Genomic DNA, 18226 nt, shown 5'->3' on the forward strand with positions numbered 1-18226 from the left:
AATTCCTGTTAGATATGGGCTTAATATTGATGATCAGGGAACTCCATATATGGGCATAAAAGGGATTTTGTTAGTGTGGTTCCCCTGACATCACAGTGAAGTCAGAGCGTAATGTCAGAGCGGCAAACCCAGAGTGGTTCCACTGACATCACATTGATGTCAGAGCTGCAAACCCATAGACCGGAAAAAGTGTACACGTCGAGACAGACAGACAGACAGACAGACAGACAGACAGAGTCAGCATGTGCCGTCTCACATACTAAACTGCGACCTTCGGTCACAATAAACTGCGACCTTCGGTCGCAAATTACACCATTGATCTTAATCCATTACACCAGTGGTTTTCAAACATTTAGGTTTAAATTACCTGGTCTGTATGGACCCGTGAAGTTTCATTTGTATACTGTCAAGAGTTACAGCCTCATAAGGGTCCTAACTTTCAATCATTTTGCTGGGGACCCCCCGGAGCCCCCTCAAGGACCCCTGGGTGTCCACAGACCCCACTTTGGGAACCACTGCATTACACTACCATTTAAGGCACAACAATAAGGAACGATACACTGGTTTGGTTTGCATGGTAGACACACAGGAGAACATGTTTAATGTTCAAGGACAGCGGTGTGTTAGACATAGACATGGCACAGGCAGAATCTGTAATATTCCTAATCATAATTAAATAACTGCTAATAAAATACCACAAAAATACAGTACAAGTATGTCTAACATAAGGCTTTCAGGAAATGTAGCCTGAGAGGAAAGAATTAAAAACTGCATCATAGGAATAATAATAAAAACAGATCTGACACCAGATCAGTAGGAAATCTGAAATGGAGTAAAAACGATACAAAGAAAATGTTATAACAATTATAATAAATTAATGGCATATATAATACACACACCATGTAATGTGCCATTACAGGTGATTGCAACAGATAATATTCAAGAGGTTTTGTTACTTTATATAAAAGATATTTGTGAAATCTCAAATGATGGCGACACCATTGCATGAGGAATAATCAGACATCGTATAACTGAGAACCGAATGAAAAGCTGATAGTAATATCACCTCATCACCTGTATTCTTCTCATTACCTCCTGTTCATGCTTAATTCTTCAAAATACTTCATATTAAAATCATTGTTTAGCAGTAAATGATTAGTAGTTATCACTACCAGTCTTCTTGTGAAAGATAAAGTGCACATCACAGACCTAGATCAAATAGATATTGAACAGTATCATGCATGTGGCATGTTCAAACTTCTAAAGCGGTCCAAACAAAATCCCAGCAATTTTACAAACACCTGCAAAAATTTTGCAAAACAACACACACAGCAGCATCCTGAGTGTTAATTTAACCACACCACGCTCACAGTTAAATGAACACTAAGGATTTTACTGTGCATGAATCCACAAAAAAATACTAAACTTGCTCAAGACTGCAGGAACATTGTATGGCATCTTGCAGCTTATAAACAGAGTACAGCTTAATGCCACAAGGGGGCAGTAAAGACCAACACTATTGGTATAAGTCCTGCATCCTCCAACAGGAGAAGAACTTTGGCAGCATCCTACAAGTCAGGGTCAACAGGTTTTACTCTGGCCAGGTGGGCTAGAAGTTAGACAGTTTCATAACAGAAAATTTAAAAGGTTGATCCCACTGGACCCATGCGTCCTTGAAGGCGAAAACAACACACTGCTGAGCCCGTTGAACTCATTGAAAGTCTCTGGATAACAGTCAGTGTAAACTGTAAATACGTATAAGTGTAAATGTATTCAGATGTAGATGTACAACAAAACTGGTGAGTTGCCTTGTTGAATGAACTTAGGATTGGTAAGAAGGTGTTTCTTGATTGTGATTTAACAAAAAGTTCGGACTGAGACAACATTGTAACCAACTCAGACTGGAGTTCTACAGTATTTTGGACCAAATGGGGTACCGTATTGGTCATAGTTTAACCAATGAGACTTGGGCAAATTGACCCCAGTACTATTATTATATTATATTATATTATATTATATTATATTATATTATATTATATTATAAAAATTATATTATATTATATTAAAAACTGTAATTCCCAGTGTTCTGAGCATTTTTGATGAGTGTTTACTTGCAAAGCTGTATCCTGTAACAGAATACAAAGGAATTAATTATCTTGTTATAGATTATTTGCTGTGTACACAGGCCCAGAAATACATAAAATACTCCTGTTAATTTAACTGCAAAATAGAAATGAAACCAACAAATGGAACCAAATGGATCAACAGGAAATCTCAATAAGAGATTTTGGCTGTTATGTTTTGGCCTTAGTTGGAATACTAAGACATGCTGCTCATTCACTTTGTACAGTCCAAATTCTAGGTTTTCACTCCAGGCCAGTGTGTCACTAGTTCAATGGGTCATATGTGGCTTGTCTTACACATGTCACAGGTCAGATAAGGTCCTAGCCTAGTCTTGTAAAGGGTTAATGTTTCACGTCATGCGGGCAGACTGAACTCTGGCTGCAGCTTGTAAATATCTCTCCAGTCTATCATATACTACAATGTAAGATAGTGGAAATGAGAAAAATGGCTGTTGGTATATTGACTGATAATAAAAAACTAAAACACTAACTAAATCGTTGCACCATACATACTGCAGTTATGGCACCTTTGTTGTTGTTTTCTTTAACCTCAGAATGACCTAGCTGCAAGACAACATGGTTGTTGTCTTGCCCATCAGCAGTGGTCTCAGAACCATAGAAAGGTAGAAAGTTTAGGCGGCACGAGAAAACGAAAAAGTAACGACACACACGACGACGACAGAGTTCACAGGACAGATTCGATGGCCTCCGGCGTGGCCTCCAGGGCCTTGGCGTGGTGCGTGACCAAAGGTGAGGTCTCCTGCTCGGCCAGGGTGTTGGCCACCGACTCCACCCTGACCTCTTCCAGCTCCTCCTCGTCCACGGAGAGCTCCTGCTGCCGTTTCTTCATCTCCTGCTGGTTGATGTGGTGGAGGATCCCCGCGCCCAGAGCGTCGCCTTCCACGTTCACCACGGTGGTGGTTCGATCCCTGCGCGTGTGTGGGGAATAAAAGAGAAAGGAAATGCTCAAGCAAACCAAACAACATAAACACGCGCACACGCGCGCACTCTCACACGCGCGCACACACACACACACACACACACACACACACACACACACACACACACACACACACACACACACACACACACACACACACACACACACACACACACACACACACACACACACACACACACACACACACACACACACACACACACACACACACACACACACACACACATGCATATTCTGTAAGCATCTGCACTGTACTTTAATGTCTGTATGTGTGTCTATACCTCTGTGTATACTGTATGTGTGTGTGCACATGTGTGCATCGTGTGTGGGCACTGTGTGTGTGTGTGTGTGTGTGTGTATGTGTGTGTGTGTGTGTGTTAAGGAAGAAAGTACAGTATGTCGCTGGCTTGCAAAACCGCGGCCTTTGCGATTCGCTAATCGTGAGATTTCAAATCGCGATTTCGGTTTGAAAACGATTAATCATGCAGCACTAGCGTGCGTCTACTCACACTATCCAGTCCACAGCCAGCATGAGTGACAGGTCATTGGTAGGAAGGCCAATGGCCTCCAGGATAATGGCTATGGTGATTATTCCTCCTGCAGGGATACCAGCAGCTCCAACACTGGACGCTGTGGCAGTCACTCTGGAATAACATGCACAGAATGAACATGAATGATATTAGCATTACTTAGGCTACTGTTGTTGTGGTTGTTAGTAGTAGAGGTGGTCTTAAGTTCAAGTCTCAAACGGGTCCATTCATTTTCATAGAGATAACAACAAGAGCACATTATACACAAACGTAAAAGGTACAAGCAAGTTGAAGGTACAAGCAGTTGAAGTCTGTTTGTTTAGTTTATCCCTAACCTACAACTTGAAAAGAGAGAGACTGAGAGAGACTACTCACAGAGTGAGAGACACATACATCTCTTATTATTGTGACCTACATTTAGGGTGAAAGACTTGAAAGTCAAGTGTCCTCTTGCTGTCATTGATAAACCATAAATGTGACCAGGTATTATAATATAAACACACACATACAAAGGATTATATAAAACCTGTGTTAGGAACACGTCAAGCTGGAACTACCAAGATTAATAGTCTCATTTTGAGTTTGACTTTAAAAGCCCCTGGTGTGTTTTAAACAAGGGGTCCACACCCCAACCCTTATTACAGTGCATGTTCCAGACATACAGTCTGCTGACTCCTACAGGGCCCAGGCTGTCTTTTTAAGATACCATAGCCTCCCTGGTACATGCATGCATGTGTGTGTGTGTGTGTGTGTGTGTGTGTGTGTGTGTGTGTGTGTGTGTGTGTGTGTGTGTGTGTGTGTGTGTGTGTGTGTGTGTGTGTGTGTGTGTGTGTGTGTGTGTGTGTGTGTGTGTGTGTGTGTGTGAGAGAGAGAGAGAGAGAGAGAGAGGCCTCCAGCAGAAGTCATAGATCATGGTGTGGTGTAAATGGAGACACTGAAGTTGACCCGCTGAGTTCTGCAATATTGACTCTCCAAATTCTACTGCTTCAAAGACATGCACTGACATGTTTATCCAGTGCATGACGTCTTTATTCAGCAGTGGTAGTACTACCAGTAGGAGTAAAAACAATAGTAGTAGTAGTATAGTAGTAGTAGTAGTAGTAGTGGAGGAGGTGGATTTGCTGTTGTAATTCCCCTCCCAAACCTGTGCAAGCACAGGTCTCCGCCAGGTCAGGTAGGTTATTGTGGCCTCCTGGTGGCGCTATAATAGGCCAATGTGAAAAGGGTGCAATGCCTTCTTTGGCCTTTCACAGCAATTTGACTTCCAAAAATGTGTTTCGCAAAAGTCGACCTGCTGGTGGTGCTATAACAGGACAATGAGGGTTGCATTTGTTCCTCAACCTAATGTGTGTGCAAAATTTCACAGAAATTGCACCCTGCACAGAAATCATATCCAGGTAGTGTTCGTGCACAGTTTCGCTGCCATCGTGCCAACGCTGCCAGAAATTAACTGTCCACAAACGGAAGGACGGACGGACAGACGGACACGCAGACTAACGGTCTGTCACCATCTCCGCCATGCCTTGGCCTCGGCGGCCTGGCGGAGACAAAAACCAAACATACAGTGAAAACAGGTAGAACTCTCCTTCCACCCCCATCACTCACAGGATGGTGAAGATGTGTCCGGCGTTGAGCGGAAAGTTGTTGAGCTGGGCGATAAAGACAGCAGCGACGCACTGGAAGATGGCTGCCCCATCCATGTTGACGGTGGCACCGATGGGCAGGATGAAGCGGCTGATCCGCTTGTCCACGCCGTTGTTCTCCTCCACACACTTCATCATGGTGGGGAGGGTCGCTGAGCTGGTGGGGGGGAGAAAGGAAGGGAGTGAAAGAAAGTTACAAGAGGAGAGAGGGATGAGGAGCGGGAGAAAGAAAGTAATAAAAGGAGAGAGGTAAGAAGAATGAGAGAAAGATAGTGGAGGGAGGCGGGGAGAGACAAAGAGATAAATGAGTGGGGGAAAATGAGGGAAGGGGAAGAAGAATCAAGGTGAGAGTCAGAGGAAGATTGACGTGAATTTCTGTTACTACATGTATCTTGTGCCTTATGTATCACCGTATTGCCTTATTTATCTTACTAGAAGCTGGGCCGCCCGCTAGTCGGCGACCTGGCCAACTCGGAACAATGTAAATAGGGAATGAATGCCCCGCCCTTTAGGATCCGTTTTGACCATCTGTCTGCCTGTGTCCATTTATGCCCATATATGGAGATATCTGTATCTGTCTGTCTGTCGGCGTCCATTTTATGTCCATATATGGAGATCACTGCAGTTATAGTTCTGGGTCCATTTTATGCCCAGATATGGAGATATCTGTCTATCTGCGTCCATTTTATGCCCATATATGGAGTATCTGTCTGTGCCTCCAACTGTGTTGCAGACACAGTGCCGGTTCCCCCTTTAATGCAAACCTCATTATACCTGTTGTCATAGGACCCGTTTTGAACATCTGTTTGCCTGTGTCCATTTATGCCCATATATGGAGATATCTGTATCTGTCTGTCTGCGTCCATTTTATGCCCATATATGGAGATCTTTGACCATCTGTTTGCCTCTGTCCATTTATGTCCATATATGGAGATATCTGTATCTGTCTGTCTGCAATCCATTTTATGCCCATATATGGAGAACGCGCGTGCCTGTGGGACGAACGGTTCTCGAGATACGCGGATTACATACATACATACACACTCACAGAGATTTTTTGTTGACTCATGTGGCGTACGTGATGTCAGAGCCTTTTATGAAGTGATGTCACAATGAGTCAGAGCTTTCGCCGATTTCCTCCGGAACAGCCTGATGTCAACAATCAACCCCGCATAAGGAGATTCCGAACGTTTCGCGCCGGTTCGGGAAAACGCGCGTCGGGTCGGGTCGAGACCCGGCACTGCACTCCGTGCCGCGGCGGGGAACGCGCGTGCCGAATCTGAAGCCGGTGGGACGAACGGTTCTCGAGATACGCGGATTACAGACACACACACAGACAGACAGACAGACACACACGCAGAGTCGTCCTTGTCCCTTGTATGCCCATATATGGAGATCCCTGATGTCATCATTATTAAGCCCATATCTGGGAATGCCCATACAGTATATGGACATATTGTGTCAGTCTCTGTTGTTTCAGCTTCTCGCCCTTAGGGCGTCTTACTGGTGTAGTAGAAGTATAGAAAAATGGAATGTAAAGTAAAAGTACCTCAAGTACATTACTTGAGTACATGTTAGTTACTTTCCACCACTGCTATTCTGTCAGAGGTTCAACTTCAACTCCAGCCTCTTTAATTTTCTTATTTAACCTTGAATCTTAGCCTCAGCCTCAAACCTATTGCTACAGGTGAATGCTATTTCTTTCTAAGTTTAGGTCTAGGTTTAGGTTAATTTACTGCTAACTTCAAAGTCAAACATAAACACAAAGTTCTGGCCGAAAAAGGTGATATATTTGCTTACATTCTGTCAACAGTTCATTGACTTCTCTCTTCAACGTCATAGTTATCCAGCCTGCTCAAGGTGTACGTGCTGGTGTGCCTGTTTATTATCTACTCACTGTATTTGTCCTAACTCTAGTTTGATTTGTTTTATCCTTTTTTACATATTTGTTCTAAACAGTGTTTTTCAGCTGTGTACCCCACAGCCTATTTTGACCTGTGTAAACTGATGTAGTACACACAGTACATCTATCTGTAGCAGTTTAAAGTTCAAAGTGAATGTTGTTGTAGCAGAGGATTCAATGGGTGTGCTACTTCACCGAAGGGGTGTTGGTTCTTTAGGGACAAGTCACTCTGTCCAAATCACCTCTACTAGAGGCTACTACAGCTACAGTATACAGATCGGGGCCGGTACCAAGGCCGGTACCACTTGAGCTCTTATAAAAAGTAGACCCGTTCTTCAGTATATCTTACTGTATATGTTTTATATTCTTCAATCTATCGACTTTCTCTTCTCAAAGTCTGGTATTTACTGTAGCTCTTGAAGCTAAAGACAAATTACAAGAATGCCCCAATTTCCACGGTTGGATCACGTTTGGCACAACAGTGCCTGAAGCCCCAAGCTTCAGTCAAAGTTCCAGAAAGACTTGAGGGTGAAGCAACGGAGCAGTGCACATACGAAACAGGACTGAAATAGAACCGTTTAGGATTAGTTATGCAGGTCAGGGTGGTCTTGACTGACTGTTTACATTAGTGTGTGTGTGTGTGTGTGTGTGTGTGTGTGTGTGTGTGTGTGTGTGTGTGCGTGCGTGCGTGCGTGCGTGCGTGCGTGCGTGCGTGCGTGCGTGCGTGCGTGCGTGCGTGCGTGTGTGCGTGTGTGCATGTGCTTGTGCTTGTATTGTTTGAACTCTTCTGTGAATTATTTTGTTGATTCTTTCCACAGTGTTTTCCTAGCCTGATTAACCAGGTGTTCTATTAGAAAGCATGCACAGAAAGCAACAAGCTGAAGCCATCTTCAGACTGATAAATATCCTGGTAATTGTTGAGAGAGAGAGAGAGAGAGAGAGAGCCCCCACAGAATTAGTTTCAGCTCTAGCACAACATTATAAGCAACAAGGTTAGAATGAGCTCGTTGAGATAGTATTCTCAAACTATGGGTGGGGACGCGGGAAGGTGCCGTTGCAGTCGCGTATTGGCAACCAAAGAAACTGTAAAAAAACGGCAACTTGACTACACAATCCGCCTCCAACACCGAAGGAGAAGCAGAAACACAAGACACACACTGCAGAGGAATTACAGTATGTTCAATGATAGGGTGATGGGGTTGCCAAAAAGGTTCACTAATAATATGGGGTCGTGAGATCAACCTCTGCCCTAGAAGATAGACCCAGTATAGCAATACAGTTGGGGGGGTTACTAAGTTACCATAATATGTACTAACTTACCCCCCACTTTGTCTACATATTTCTTCCTTTTTACCCAACAACTGTACAGTAGTTACCCCCAATTTACAATTACAATTTAGGCATATAGAAGTCACTTTTATCCAGAGCAATTTACAAGTGCAAGATCAGTAGCAGAAACACTTTCTATACTCTCACCTACTTATCTGCAGTACACAGCTAAATCCAGACTGACTGACTGACTGAATACTTTATTAGCAGTTTTGGCAGTACGGCAGTACAGTTACAAAAGCTATGCTAAAAGGACAACACATGTCTTACATACTAACATCCAACTTGCTTACATACTTATTTATTAACGAGGAAGAGAAGGATGACGTGTCTGTACCTGGAGCAGGTGGCGAAGGCGGTGGTGAAGGGCGTGATGAGTCCCGACAGGAAGCTGAATGGATTCTGCCTGGTGAAGGCGAAGTATATGAGAGGCAGGACGATGCCTCCGTGGATGATGTGACCCAGGATGGAGGCGAAGATGTACTTCCCCAGGCTGGTGACCAGTAGAACCACGTCCTCCATCTCCACGATCTTACTGCCCACCAGGAACATGATGCCCACGGGAACATACCTGACAGAGGAGGCACGCCGGTTAGGAGCTTTCTCAAGTATTCTGAGAGAGAGAAAGAGATAGGGGAGCGGAATCCAAATCCAAAAAAGGGATATAAAGAAGATGATATGATAAACATTTTGTAATAAACATTTTTGTTTTTGTTTTTTTACTCATCTACTGCCAAAGACGCAATATGACGTAATTTATTTATTTTTTACGCTAGATGGTGCTCTTTGCTAACCTATTAGTCACCATTTGTTTCCGAGACTCTCTGGACTCTCGTCCATGCAGGGATCATGTGATCGGAAAAAAATCACCTGATTCACTCCCATGGTATTGGATTGACATTTTATGTCATGTATCATTCCTCTTTTGTTTTCCCAGAAACTAAGCTCCTATCAGCTCGCCATAACTATGGAACTGTCCCAATTATTTTTCTCAGATTCTCCGAGACCCTACTTCGAGTTTTACAGCGATTCGTATGTGGATCGTTGTGAAGAACAATATTCTATGATTTTTCAAAGGTTAGTGAAAAATTGAACCAAGTTTGAAGTGAGCGGTGGATGTGAGCAGTATATTTCGTTAATCTATACAATGTGTGTGTGTGTGTGTGTGTGTGTGTGTGTGTGTGTGTGTGTGTGTGTGTGTGTGTGTGTGTGTGTGTGTGTGTGTGTTAGCCTAGCACAGCTAAACAATCCACCCATGTTAAAACAAGGTGGGAATGTACTATACTATACAACAGCTAGTTAGCTGCATTCGTATATAGTCTGGCCAAGCCAGGCTGTGTGTGTGTGTGTGTGTGTGTGTGTGTGTGTGTGTGTGTGTGTGTGTGTGTGTGTGTGTGTGTGTGTGTGTGTGTGTGTGTGTGCGCGCGCGTGTGTGTGTGTGTGTGTGTGTGTGTGTGTGTGTGTGTGTGTGTGTGTGTGTGTGTGTGAGACTCAAAAGCGCCACGTGGTCACCAGCAGTATTGCAGCTCATGATACAAAGTTACAGACATACTGTACATAGTTACTCAGTCATAGACAAAGTTACTCTTAGGAGACGGTGTGACCGCCGCTCAAAAACTCTGAATCCTGGCAGGGGCAGAGTAGACAATGTTTTAACTCTGTCAGTTAAAGGGTTAAAAAGACAGTCCAATTCCATTTTTATTTTAGTTGAATGTGCTTTTTTGCTCAGCTTGGGTGTGTGTGTGCACATGTGTGCGTGTAGGGCTGTCACAATTATTACATAATTGTCTAATTAAAAAAGAAATAGTGGGAATAGATCTACAAGCTCACAACGCGTCGCATCGCTTGTAGATCGGCTAGTTCCACTATCAATGTTTTTTCTTTTAATATAAAGTTGTCAAAAATGTCAGTAATCTCTTTGTATATTTAGGTTATGTGTTATATCTACCATGTGCAACTAAAAAACCTAAAAGCCAAACAGAAATGTAATTGAAAATGACAAAAACACAATTAAATCGTTAATCACAGTTATTTGAGTGACAATTAATCGTCATGTAAAATGTCATAATCGTGACAGCCCTACATGCGTGTGTGTGTGCATGCTTGTGAGGCACTCACCACATGATCCAGGACACCAGGACCATGGTGGCTTCGTTGAAGGCGTTGAAGAAGCGGATAAGCTCCTCCCCCTCGTCTCCCAGCTTCCTCAGCGCCACGCCGAACACCATGGCGAACAACACCAGACCCAGTATGTTCATACCGTCCGGCTCTGTCCCCACTGGCACCTGGAGGACACAACATATTAACAATAATAATATTAATCATAAAGATGCATTAAGTTTTCTTTTTCTTTTTTTCAGGGACCGCCCTGGAACCCTCCACAACAGGCACGTGCACACATATACATCAAAGGGGGCTTGAGCCCCTGCCCTTTTACCCTTCTGTTAAAAAGTGCCCTCTCCAGACCATGAATGCAGTTTTTACTATGCTGAAAGAAATGCAAATGCCCTCTTTCCATGCCATACCTGAAAGCAGCATTCAAGAGAATTGCCTTGTCCAAACTCTCCTGAACTTGAATGCAGCATCTTATGTTGAAAGAATTGCCCTCTCTGTGTAGAAATCCATGTGGTTATGCTACATCTCCAGTATTCACATGATTATGCTTATTTCAGTGTGGTATCAAGCACCGCGTTGTGCGCGACGCGTTGTGAGCTTGGAGGTCTGCTATTTTTGATATTTTCACCAAAAAGGCCCTTTTAGAAATGTCAGCCCGTGCCTCTCTAACATTCTCTGCACGTCCCTGCCCCACAACTAGGGCTGCCACGATATGACATTTTACATGACGATTAATTGTCACTCAAATAATTGGCGATTAACGATTTAATTGTGTTTTTGTCATTAACAATTAATTTCTTTTTGGCCTTTAGGCTTTGAAGTTGCACATGGCAGATATGACACAAAACCTAAATACACGAAGAAATTACTGACATATTTGACAACTTACTACTTAAAAAATAACATTGATAGTGGAAATAGCCGATCTACAAGCTCACAACGCGTCACGATGCGACGCGTTGTGAGCTTGTAGATCTGCTATTTCCACTATTTCTGACATTTTTTCATCATTCACGATTATGATAAAATAATTGCGATAATGTCAAATAATCACGATTAGACGATTTAATATGTAATAATTGTGACAGCCCTACCCACAACGACCCCTGGGGCTCCCCGGACCCCACTTTGAGATCCACTGTGTTAGAGGAACCAGGTTTAGTGGATGACATGATGTGAGAGCAGAGAGGACAGGAACAAGCCCAGACTGAGTCCCCTCATTGTCCTGAGCTGTCCCAGTGTATGCTAGCTTCATCCCTATCCCATCCCCAGCTAACATCCCACGACAGCCTGGACCGTTAGTTGTGTACATAAGAGCCAGTGCCAAGAATGTATGGCACAAGCTACTGCCTCATTCTAGGTCAATGGATGGTCACGGATGACAGTATTAGATTTTATTGGGATACTATGGACATTGTTGGTAGCAATGGATTCTTGGTCAGCAACCTCACAGAGACAAATCAGAATCCGCTTTATAGCATCATCGGTGGACGTGTTCTTTATGCAAACTGCCTAGGTCTAGTGAGGCAGGTAGCGCCAAGGTGTGTACCGCCTGCCACGTGCCCCTGATGTCGCCACTGCTGAATTGGTCTTCCATCTTTGCAGTATATAGGGATGCAACGATACAACGATATATATCGATCCGATCCGATATACATTTGGATATTTCCCGATACTTTACTGATACCCGATACAGTAGGCTACATAGCAAGTATAAAAAAAAACATTACCTTTCAATTAAAGCCTAAATAACAGAGTGCAGTCAGTGCAACTGAGTGCAAAATGCAATGGCAACACGTGTCTCGTCTCAAGAGTGGAGGAGCGACGAAAAAGGTTTGCTGGATAAGATTAATATTGTTTATTTAATATTTAATAATTATAAAACATTTGTTCGATATCCGATATCCCAATATGACTTAATTAAGTCATATCGGGACCTGATACTGATACCGATAAAGGCGATAAGATAAACCAGTGTCCTGTTCTACTCGATCCACAGTTTCTGATTGTGATAGATCCGTAGTTCTTTTATGGAACTATGTGTCAGTCTCAGAGTTCATTGATGCTATTCCCAGCAGCTTCCTTAAACATCTCCTGTCAGTCTGGGGATTTCTCTTACCAGCCAAACATACCTGCCAATTCAAACAAGCCCCATCAAACAAAATGGGGGTAGAGCACAGCTGCCCATAAACCTTTTTCATGGCAGCCATATTGACATGAAATAGCAGGGTAAACAAGGTTCCATAGTGCAGCAGAGCCTTTCCAGTGAGACAACAGGCCCAATAACAGCACCCTGACTCTGTTTACACAAGCTCAATTAGTATAACACCTGTATTGACCCTTCAATTAAATGCCAAGCTTTCCTATCTGTTCTTAATTCCTCTTGTCTATAACAGTTTTTTTAAAGCTCTTCTTGTACTTTTCGTGTTGTAAAATGATGTCCCTGTTGTGCAGTGCTGCTAAGGTTGTAGCTACAAACAATAAGTTGTTCTTAAGTGAACAACATTTTTACTTGACCCTTAAAAACAGGTCCGCAACCCAATGTTTGGGAAACACGGCTCTAACAAACACATCACATCCTCATGCCAAGCCCACCCTCCGCTATGTCTGAGTGCACCGGGACAAAAGCCCAGTGGTCATTTTGGCATTTTGGAACGGGTGCCCAGTCCTGCACTGGACACACAGCCGGCTGGGCAGCCCGTCCGGCACACTGACAGACACACGCACGAACGCGCGCACACACACGCACGCACACACGCGCACACACGCACACACGCACACACACACGCGCACACACACACACACACACACACACACACACACACACACTGTCTGTCTGTCTGTCTGTCTGTCTGTCTGTCTGTCTGTCTGGCAGATAAATCCACAAATAGAAAGATGTGAAAAAATATTGTTTAAGAAGCAGTGCAACTGTAATAGGCCTATTACCTAATATGACCTGGTAGCATGGTTACATATCTGTTTTTCTTTCTTCCAAAAACAACATTTATAAGTTACAAAACCGTATTGTGGACCAAAGCACTCTCGCTACCCGTCTCCCTGCTTTGCAAAATGAAAACAGTGATCTTTTCCTATTAGTAAAACAACAATGTTGATCAGCTGACGTAACTAATATTGTTTTAATTTTTATTGAGTCATTGTGTCATTTCCTTTGCTATCATTTGTTGGTATGGAAATCTTGGCGTTAAGCAGAAAAAATGCCCTTAATGGGGTTGTGAGGGGGGCTAGCAAGATTTTGGGGGAAATATTCAGCTGTCTGAGCCTTATATATGATGAGCAGGTGCTTAAGAAAGCATCATCTATTAAAGCCGATAGCTCTAATCCCTTTTATTCTTTATATGAATTATTGCCTTCCGGCCAATGGGCAATGGCTAAAGGCCCCAGTAACAAAGAATACTTCTACTACTACTAATACTACTTCCATAAGGGCCATCAATAAAGGTAGCAAGAGGAGGTAGCTGAGGTAGTTGTTTAGACACATACCGTAGATGGTTGTTGTTACACTTGTACTTATCTGGATTTTGTGACCATGTCTATGTCTGTCTATGTTCTTGTTTATGTATGTGCACTGTGTTCTTAGAGTCTTTTACCATTTGCTGTAACACGAATTGCCCAGTTTGGGACATAATAAACTTGACTTGACTTGAAGACATTTGCTGCAACAAATAGAGTTTTAAATGCATAGATTACACAGATTATCAAGATGTTCCTCATTTTCTTCACTATACAATTCCTGGTTGAGGTGTATCACATCAGGTAAAACATGTATATTATTCTGAACAACGTGATTCAATAGACTTTATTTGAAGTCTATCAAACTGGTGCCAGCCATTTTCAATATATGTTTTACATATATAAATATGTGTATGAGAATAAAGATCTCCTCCTCCTCTTTCCGACCAAATAAGTTGTAAGTGTGTGTTATGCTCCATTCTATATTTATTGGCTTGAAAAGAGCATTCGCTAAATATGCATTTATATTAATATGCTTCAATCTAGATCAGGGGTCTTCAACGTTTTCAGGCCAGGGACCCCTTAGTTGAGAGAGGAGGGGAGAGCAGGGACCCCCCAAAACCTGTTTCCATATAGTTTAATCATTTGACAGCACAATCATCAGTGTATTTTGGAATCATGTCAATTTGTGTTTTCAGATATTTAACCACTTGAACCATCAATACTTAAAAAGTAAGACCTTTAACTCTTACTTAGTCTGCTCTTTTTCCCCTCTACACCAAACCTCTTTGCCGAAAATAGCCGATCTACAAGCTCAGTACATCTACTATTTTTGGCTTAAGTTCTCATTATATGGACGTTAGGGTTCAAGTGGTTAATATAAAAAAATATAATAAAAGTTTCTATCACACAAGGATTTGGAAGACCCCCTGTAGTAACTCTGAGGACCCCCTAGGAGTCCCGGACCCTCTGTTGAAGACCCCTGATCTAGATAATAATAAGGTGTCGATCGCCAATTAACGACCAGAGGTCGGTGTGTCTGTGCCTATGTGAGCCATCCAGAGGACTTGTTCACCCCTGATCACCCTCCCCCTCCCCTGGCTAGCTAACAGCAGAAATAGCATTCATAGCAATTCTTCCCTAAGCAATCAACGTTGGCATAAATGCACGTGCGTGCGCGATCGCGCTATGAAAGTGCGCTATGCGTGTTCCAGACGTTCCACACTCTTCCACACTCTTTCCCCCGTCCATTTTGAAAAAACGGTTGAGGAGCTAGAAGCCCGAATGTTTATACCAGAAATTAATACAAAACTACAATAACATTGACTCGAAACCGATCGGCACTTCCGGTTTCCGGTTCAAAGAGTATGATCCGCGAGTAGAGACGAACTGGGCACTTGTGGGCCCTATTTCAGCAAAAATACGTTTTTGAGTTTTTTTATAACCACATTAACAAAAAGACGATTAATAGCACTATTATAAAAAAGAAGATTAATACGCATTTGGCATTCAGTGTTAATATTAATGTGATGTGGAGGTACATGGTCCTGACACGTCAGAAGTCCTATCTATTTCTAGTTGTTCATTTGCCAGATAAAATTGCAGATTGCAAAAAACAAAAATCTTTTTTTGGTTTTTGTCACATTCCCGAGCCAATAAAACAACAACACATATTTAAAAGAATGTCTTTCTTTCTTTTTTTCCCCTGGCCCTGAATCATCAGTAGGTTCATCAGTGATTATATTTTGAGAGTTTATTTTAATCTTTTATATAGTTTAATTTTGGTGTCCTACCGCAGCAAAGTCCTCAACAATTGGATCAGGAATGAGACAAAAACAAACAAATCCCCATGAATTCTAGTCATTAAATATTCCTTAAAACACCTATCTGCCTATAAGTCCTCACTGCGGTCCTCATCCATTACCACCGCCCACAACGTGCTTATTCAGTGTATTAGTACCCATGAGTGACTGCACACACGGCCTCTCCTCTGTCTATTTACACACTTTTTAACACCATGTCACCTTGTTCTAATGCTCTACCAAGCAGACAACAGGGTAGGGAAGAGACCACAGAACAAACACAAGCTGTCCAAGGGGCTACATTGTTAGTAACTGTCCCTTTCCGCAACTGCATAATGTAGTTATGTATTATTATTATCTATATGTTTATTACGAGTGAAGAAGCCATACAATTTACACATTTGATTTACTGTACATATTTATAATATAACTATGCACAATCTTCATAACAACATATTTGACCTATTTTATGTTGACACACAGAATGTACTTAACGTAGATCAGTCACTGTATTGATAATTTGTCAAAAAGTTTGAGAACCACTATGCATTCAGGCTTTCACCTGTTGAAGGCCAACTGTGGCCGAAACATTGTACCATTGTAATGTTTTCTGTGTTTTAAAGTAAACTACACTCTGTTGTGCACACTTTTATTCTTTTGAACTGTCACTCCGTGTCCAGCACCCGCAACGAACTGGATGTATGCAACCCACTGTTCTGAACTATTTAATTGCTTCAGTCATCAAAACAATTTAAGTAGGCCTACTTTTAGCTTTTTGATTGACAAAATACAGACATTTGTCCTATTCTAGTAAAGCCAGATAAATGGCCAAATTCCAAAAACGAATACAGGAAATTATATCTATTATTAAAGAAAATGTGCATAATTATGCGTGGGTGCGTATGCGTGCCATGCATGCGAGTGATGTCACAACAATAAAATGTTTGATGTACAGTATGTTGTGGGCAGGTTCTGTTCCATACCTTTTGGTAAAGCGTGGTTCCATTGGTATCGTTTCCCACGGCAACCATCTTGTAGTCTGTGGCGTACTGTATCACGAAAGAGAAAGAAAGGGGACCGAACAGGACATCAGTTTTATGTAGTTTCACTCTGCAAACATCCACCATTTGAGCACAGATCAACACCATGTTTACATTTGTCAGGCATGCTCTTCATTGGGAATGGTATTAGTAGAAAGAAATGGCTGAAATAAAGGTCAGAAATATAATATATATAGTATATTTAACCTGTTTCCGCGGGAGTTTACTGGAGATTATTTGGACCTGTTTGGACCACACTTCCGGTTTAACAGCAGACATACAAGCTCACGTCGCGTCGCAGATGCAACCGTTGTGAGCTTCACACTCGGCTGCGGCGCCGGAAGCTCGGTACAGCGTCTGCGCAATGCACTATGGGGCGTTGGAAAGTCGTGGATATATATCATTGTTGTCGGGTGGAAATCTTGTATGTCCAAAACCGTTTGTTTTGTATTTATCACTTTAGAAATCATTTAAACTAGTGAAAATAGCTGATCTACAAGCACACAACGCCTCGCGGTGCAAGGCGTTGTGTGTGACGATATATACTGTATATATTTTTAACCATATTTCGAAACCTTTAAATTCAACTCTGCATTTCTAATGTGACCCAAGTGCCCAAGATATGGTTGGACAGACAGAAACGTCCTGCTGTGCTTCTATGCCAATCCGTTGAATGGGAATTTACGGAGAGGGAACTTCAGTATTTGGGCATGCAAGGAAACACACGCTTATGTAATTATGGAAATGACAACACACTGGCATGCACATGTAACAGCGGGGATCACCGTTATCCTCCACTTTTCCAGTCACAAACACTCACAAACATTATTTCTGTTCTATCTATCTCACTCCTTACGAAACTCACAGATCATAGTCACATGACGAACAACATACGATACAAGCATGATATACATGCCTCAAGAGGGGCCTTTTTAATGTCCCTGAAACAGCCGCATGTCATCTTATATAAATATCCCCTCTTTTCACCAGTCTTGGACTCATCCAATGCTGGAATCCTGCAAGCGGAATCTACCACTGTAAAGATTTGGGGGGAGGCACGAGGCAGTGAACTCTTTGGCCTCTGTGAACTTTGGCACTTGATTGCTCCATTCTATATAAGAGTCACTCTGAGTACGTGAGCATTCATGTGTTTCTATGCCTCCATGTGTATATCAGAATAGATGTAGATACAATGTATGTGTGTGTGTGTGTGTGTGCGTGCGTACGTGCGTGCGTGCGTGCGTGCGTGCGTGCGTGCGTGCGTTCATACTTTAGCGTGTACAAGCTTGAGTTCACTCATGCGCATGAC

General features: G+C 42.5%; 1 protein-coding gene across 1 annotated transcript in view; it reads right to left on the reverse strand.

The window, feature by feature from the left end:
• Positions 1–574: 574 nt before the first annotated feature.
• The window catches only part of slc1a4 (solute carrier family 1 member 4), a 24674-nt gene continuing 7022 nt past the window's right edge, over positions 575–18226 (reverse strand). The window contains exons 3-8 of the mRNA XM_080739712.1: positions 16861–16926; positions 10608–10774; positions 8827–9060; positions 5220–5414; positions 3594–3728; positions 575–3052 (exon numbers count right to left, since the gene is read on the reverse strand). Of these exons, the coding sequence (XP_080595838.1) occupies positions 2809–3052; positions 3594–3728; positions 5220–5414; positions 8827–9060; positions 10608–10774; positions 16861–16926 (1041 nt within the window). The 3' untranslated portion in view covers positions 575–2808. The remainder of the gene's footprint in view (positions 3053–3593; positions 3729–5219; positions 5415–8826; positions 9061–10607; positions 10775–16860; positions 16927–18226) is intronic.

The sequence above is a fragment of the Nannobrachium achirus genome, assembly GCF_963921795.1.
Source record: "Nannobrachium achirus genome assembly, chromosome: 13".
Lineage (NCBI taxonomy): Eukaryota > Metazoa > Chordata > Actinopteri > Myctophiformes > Myctophidae > Nannobrachium > Nannobrachium achirus.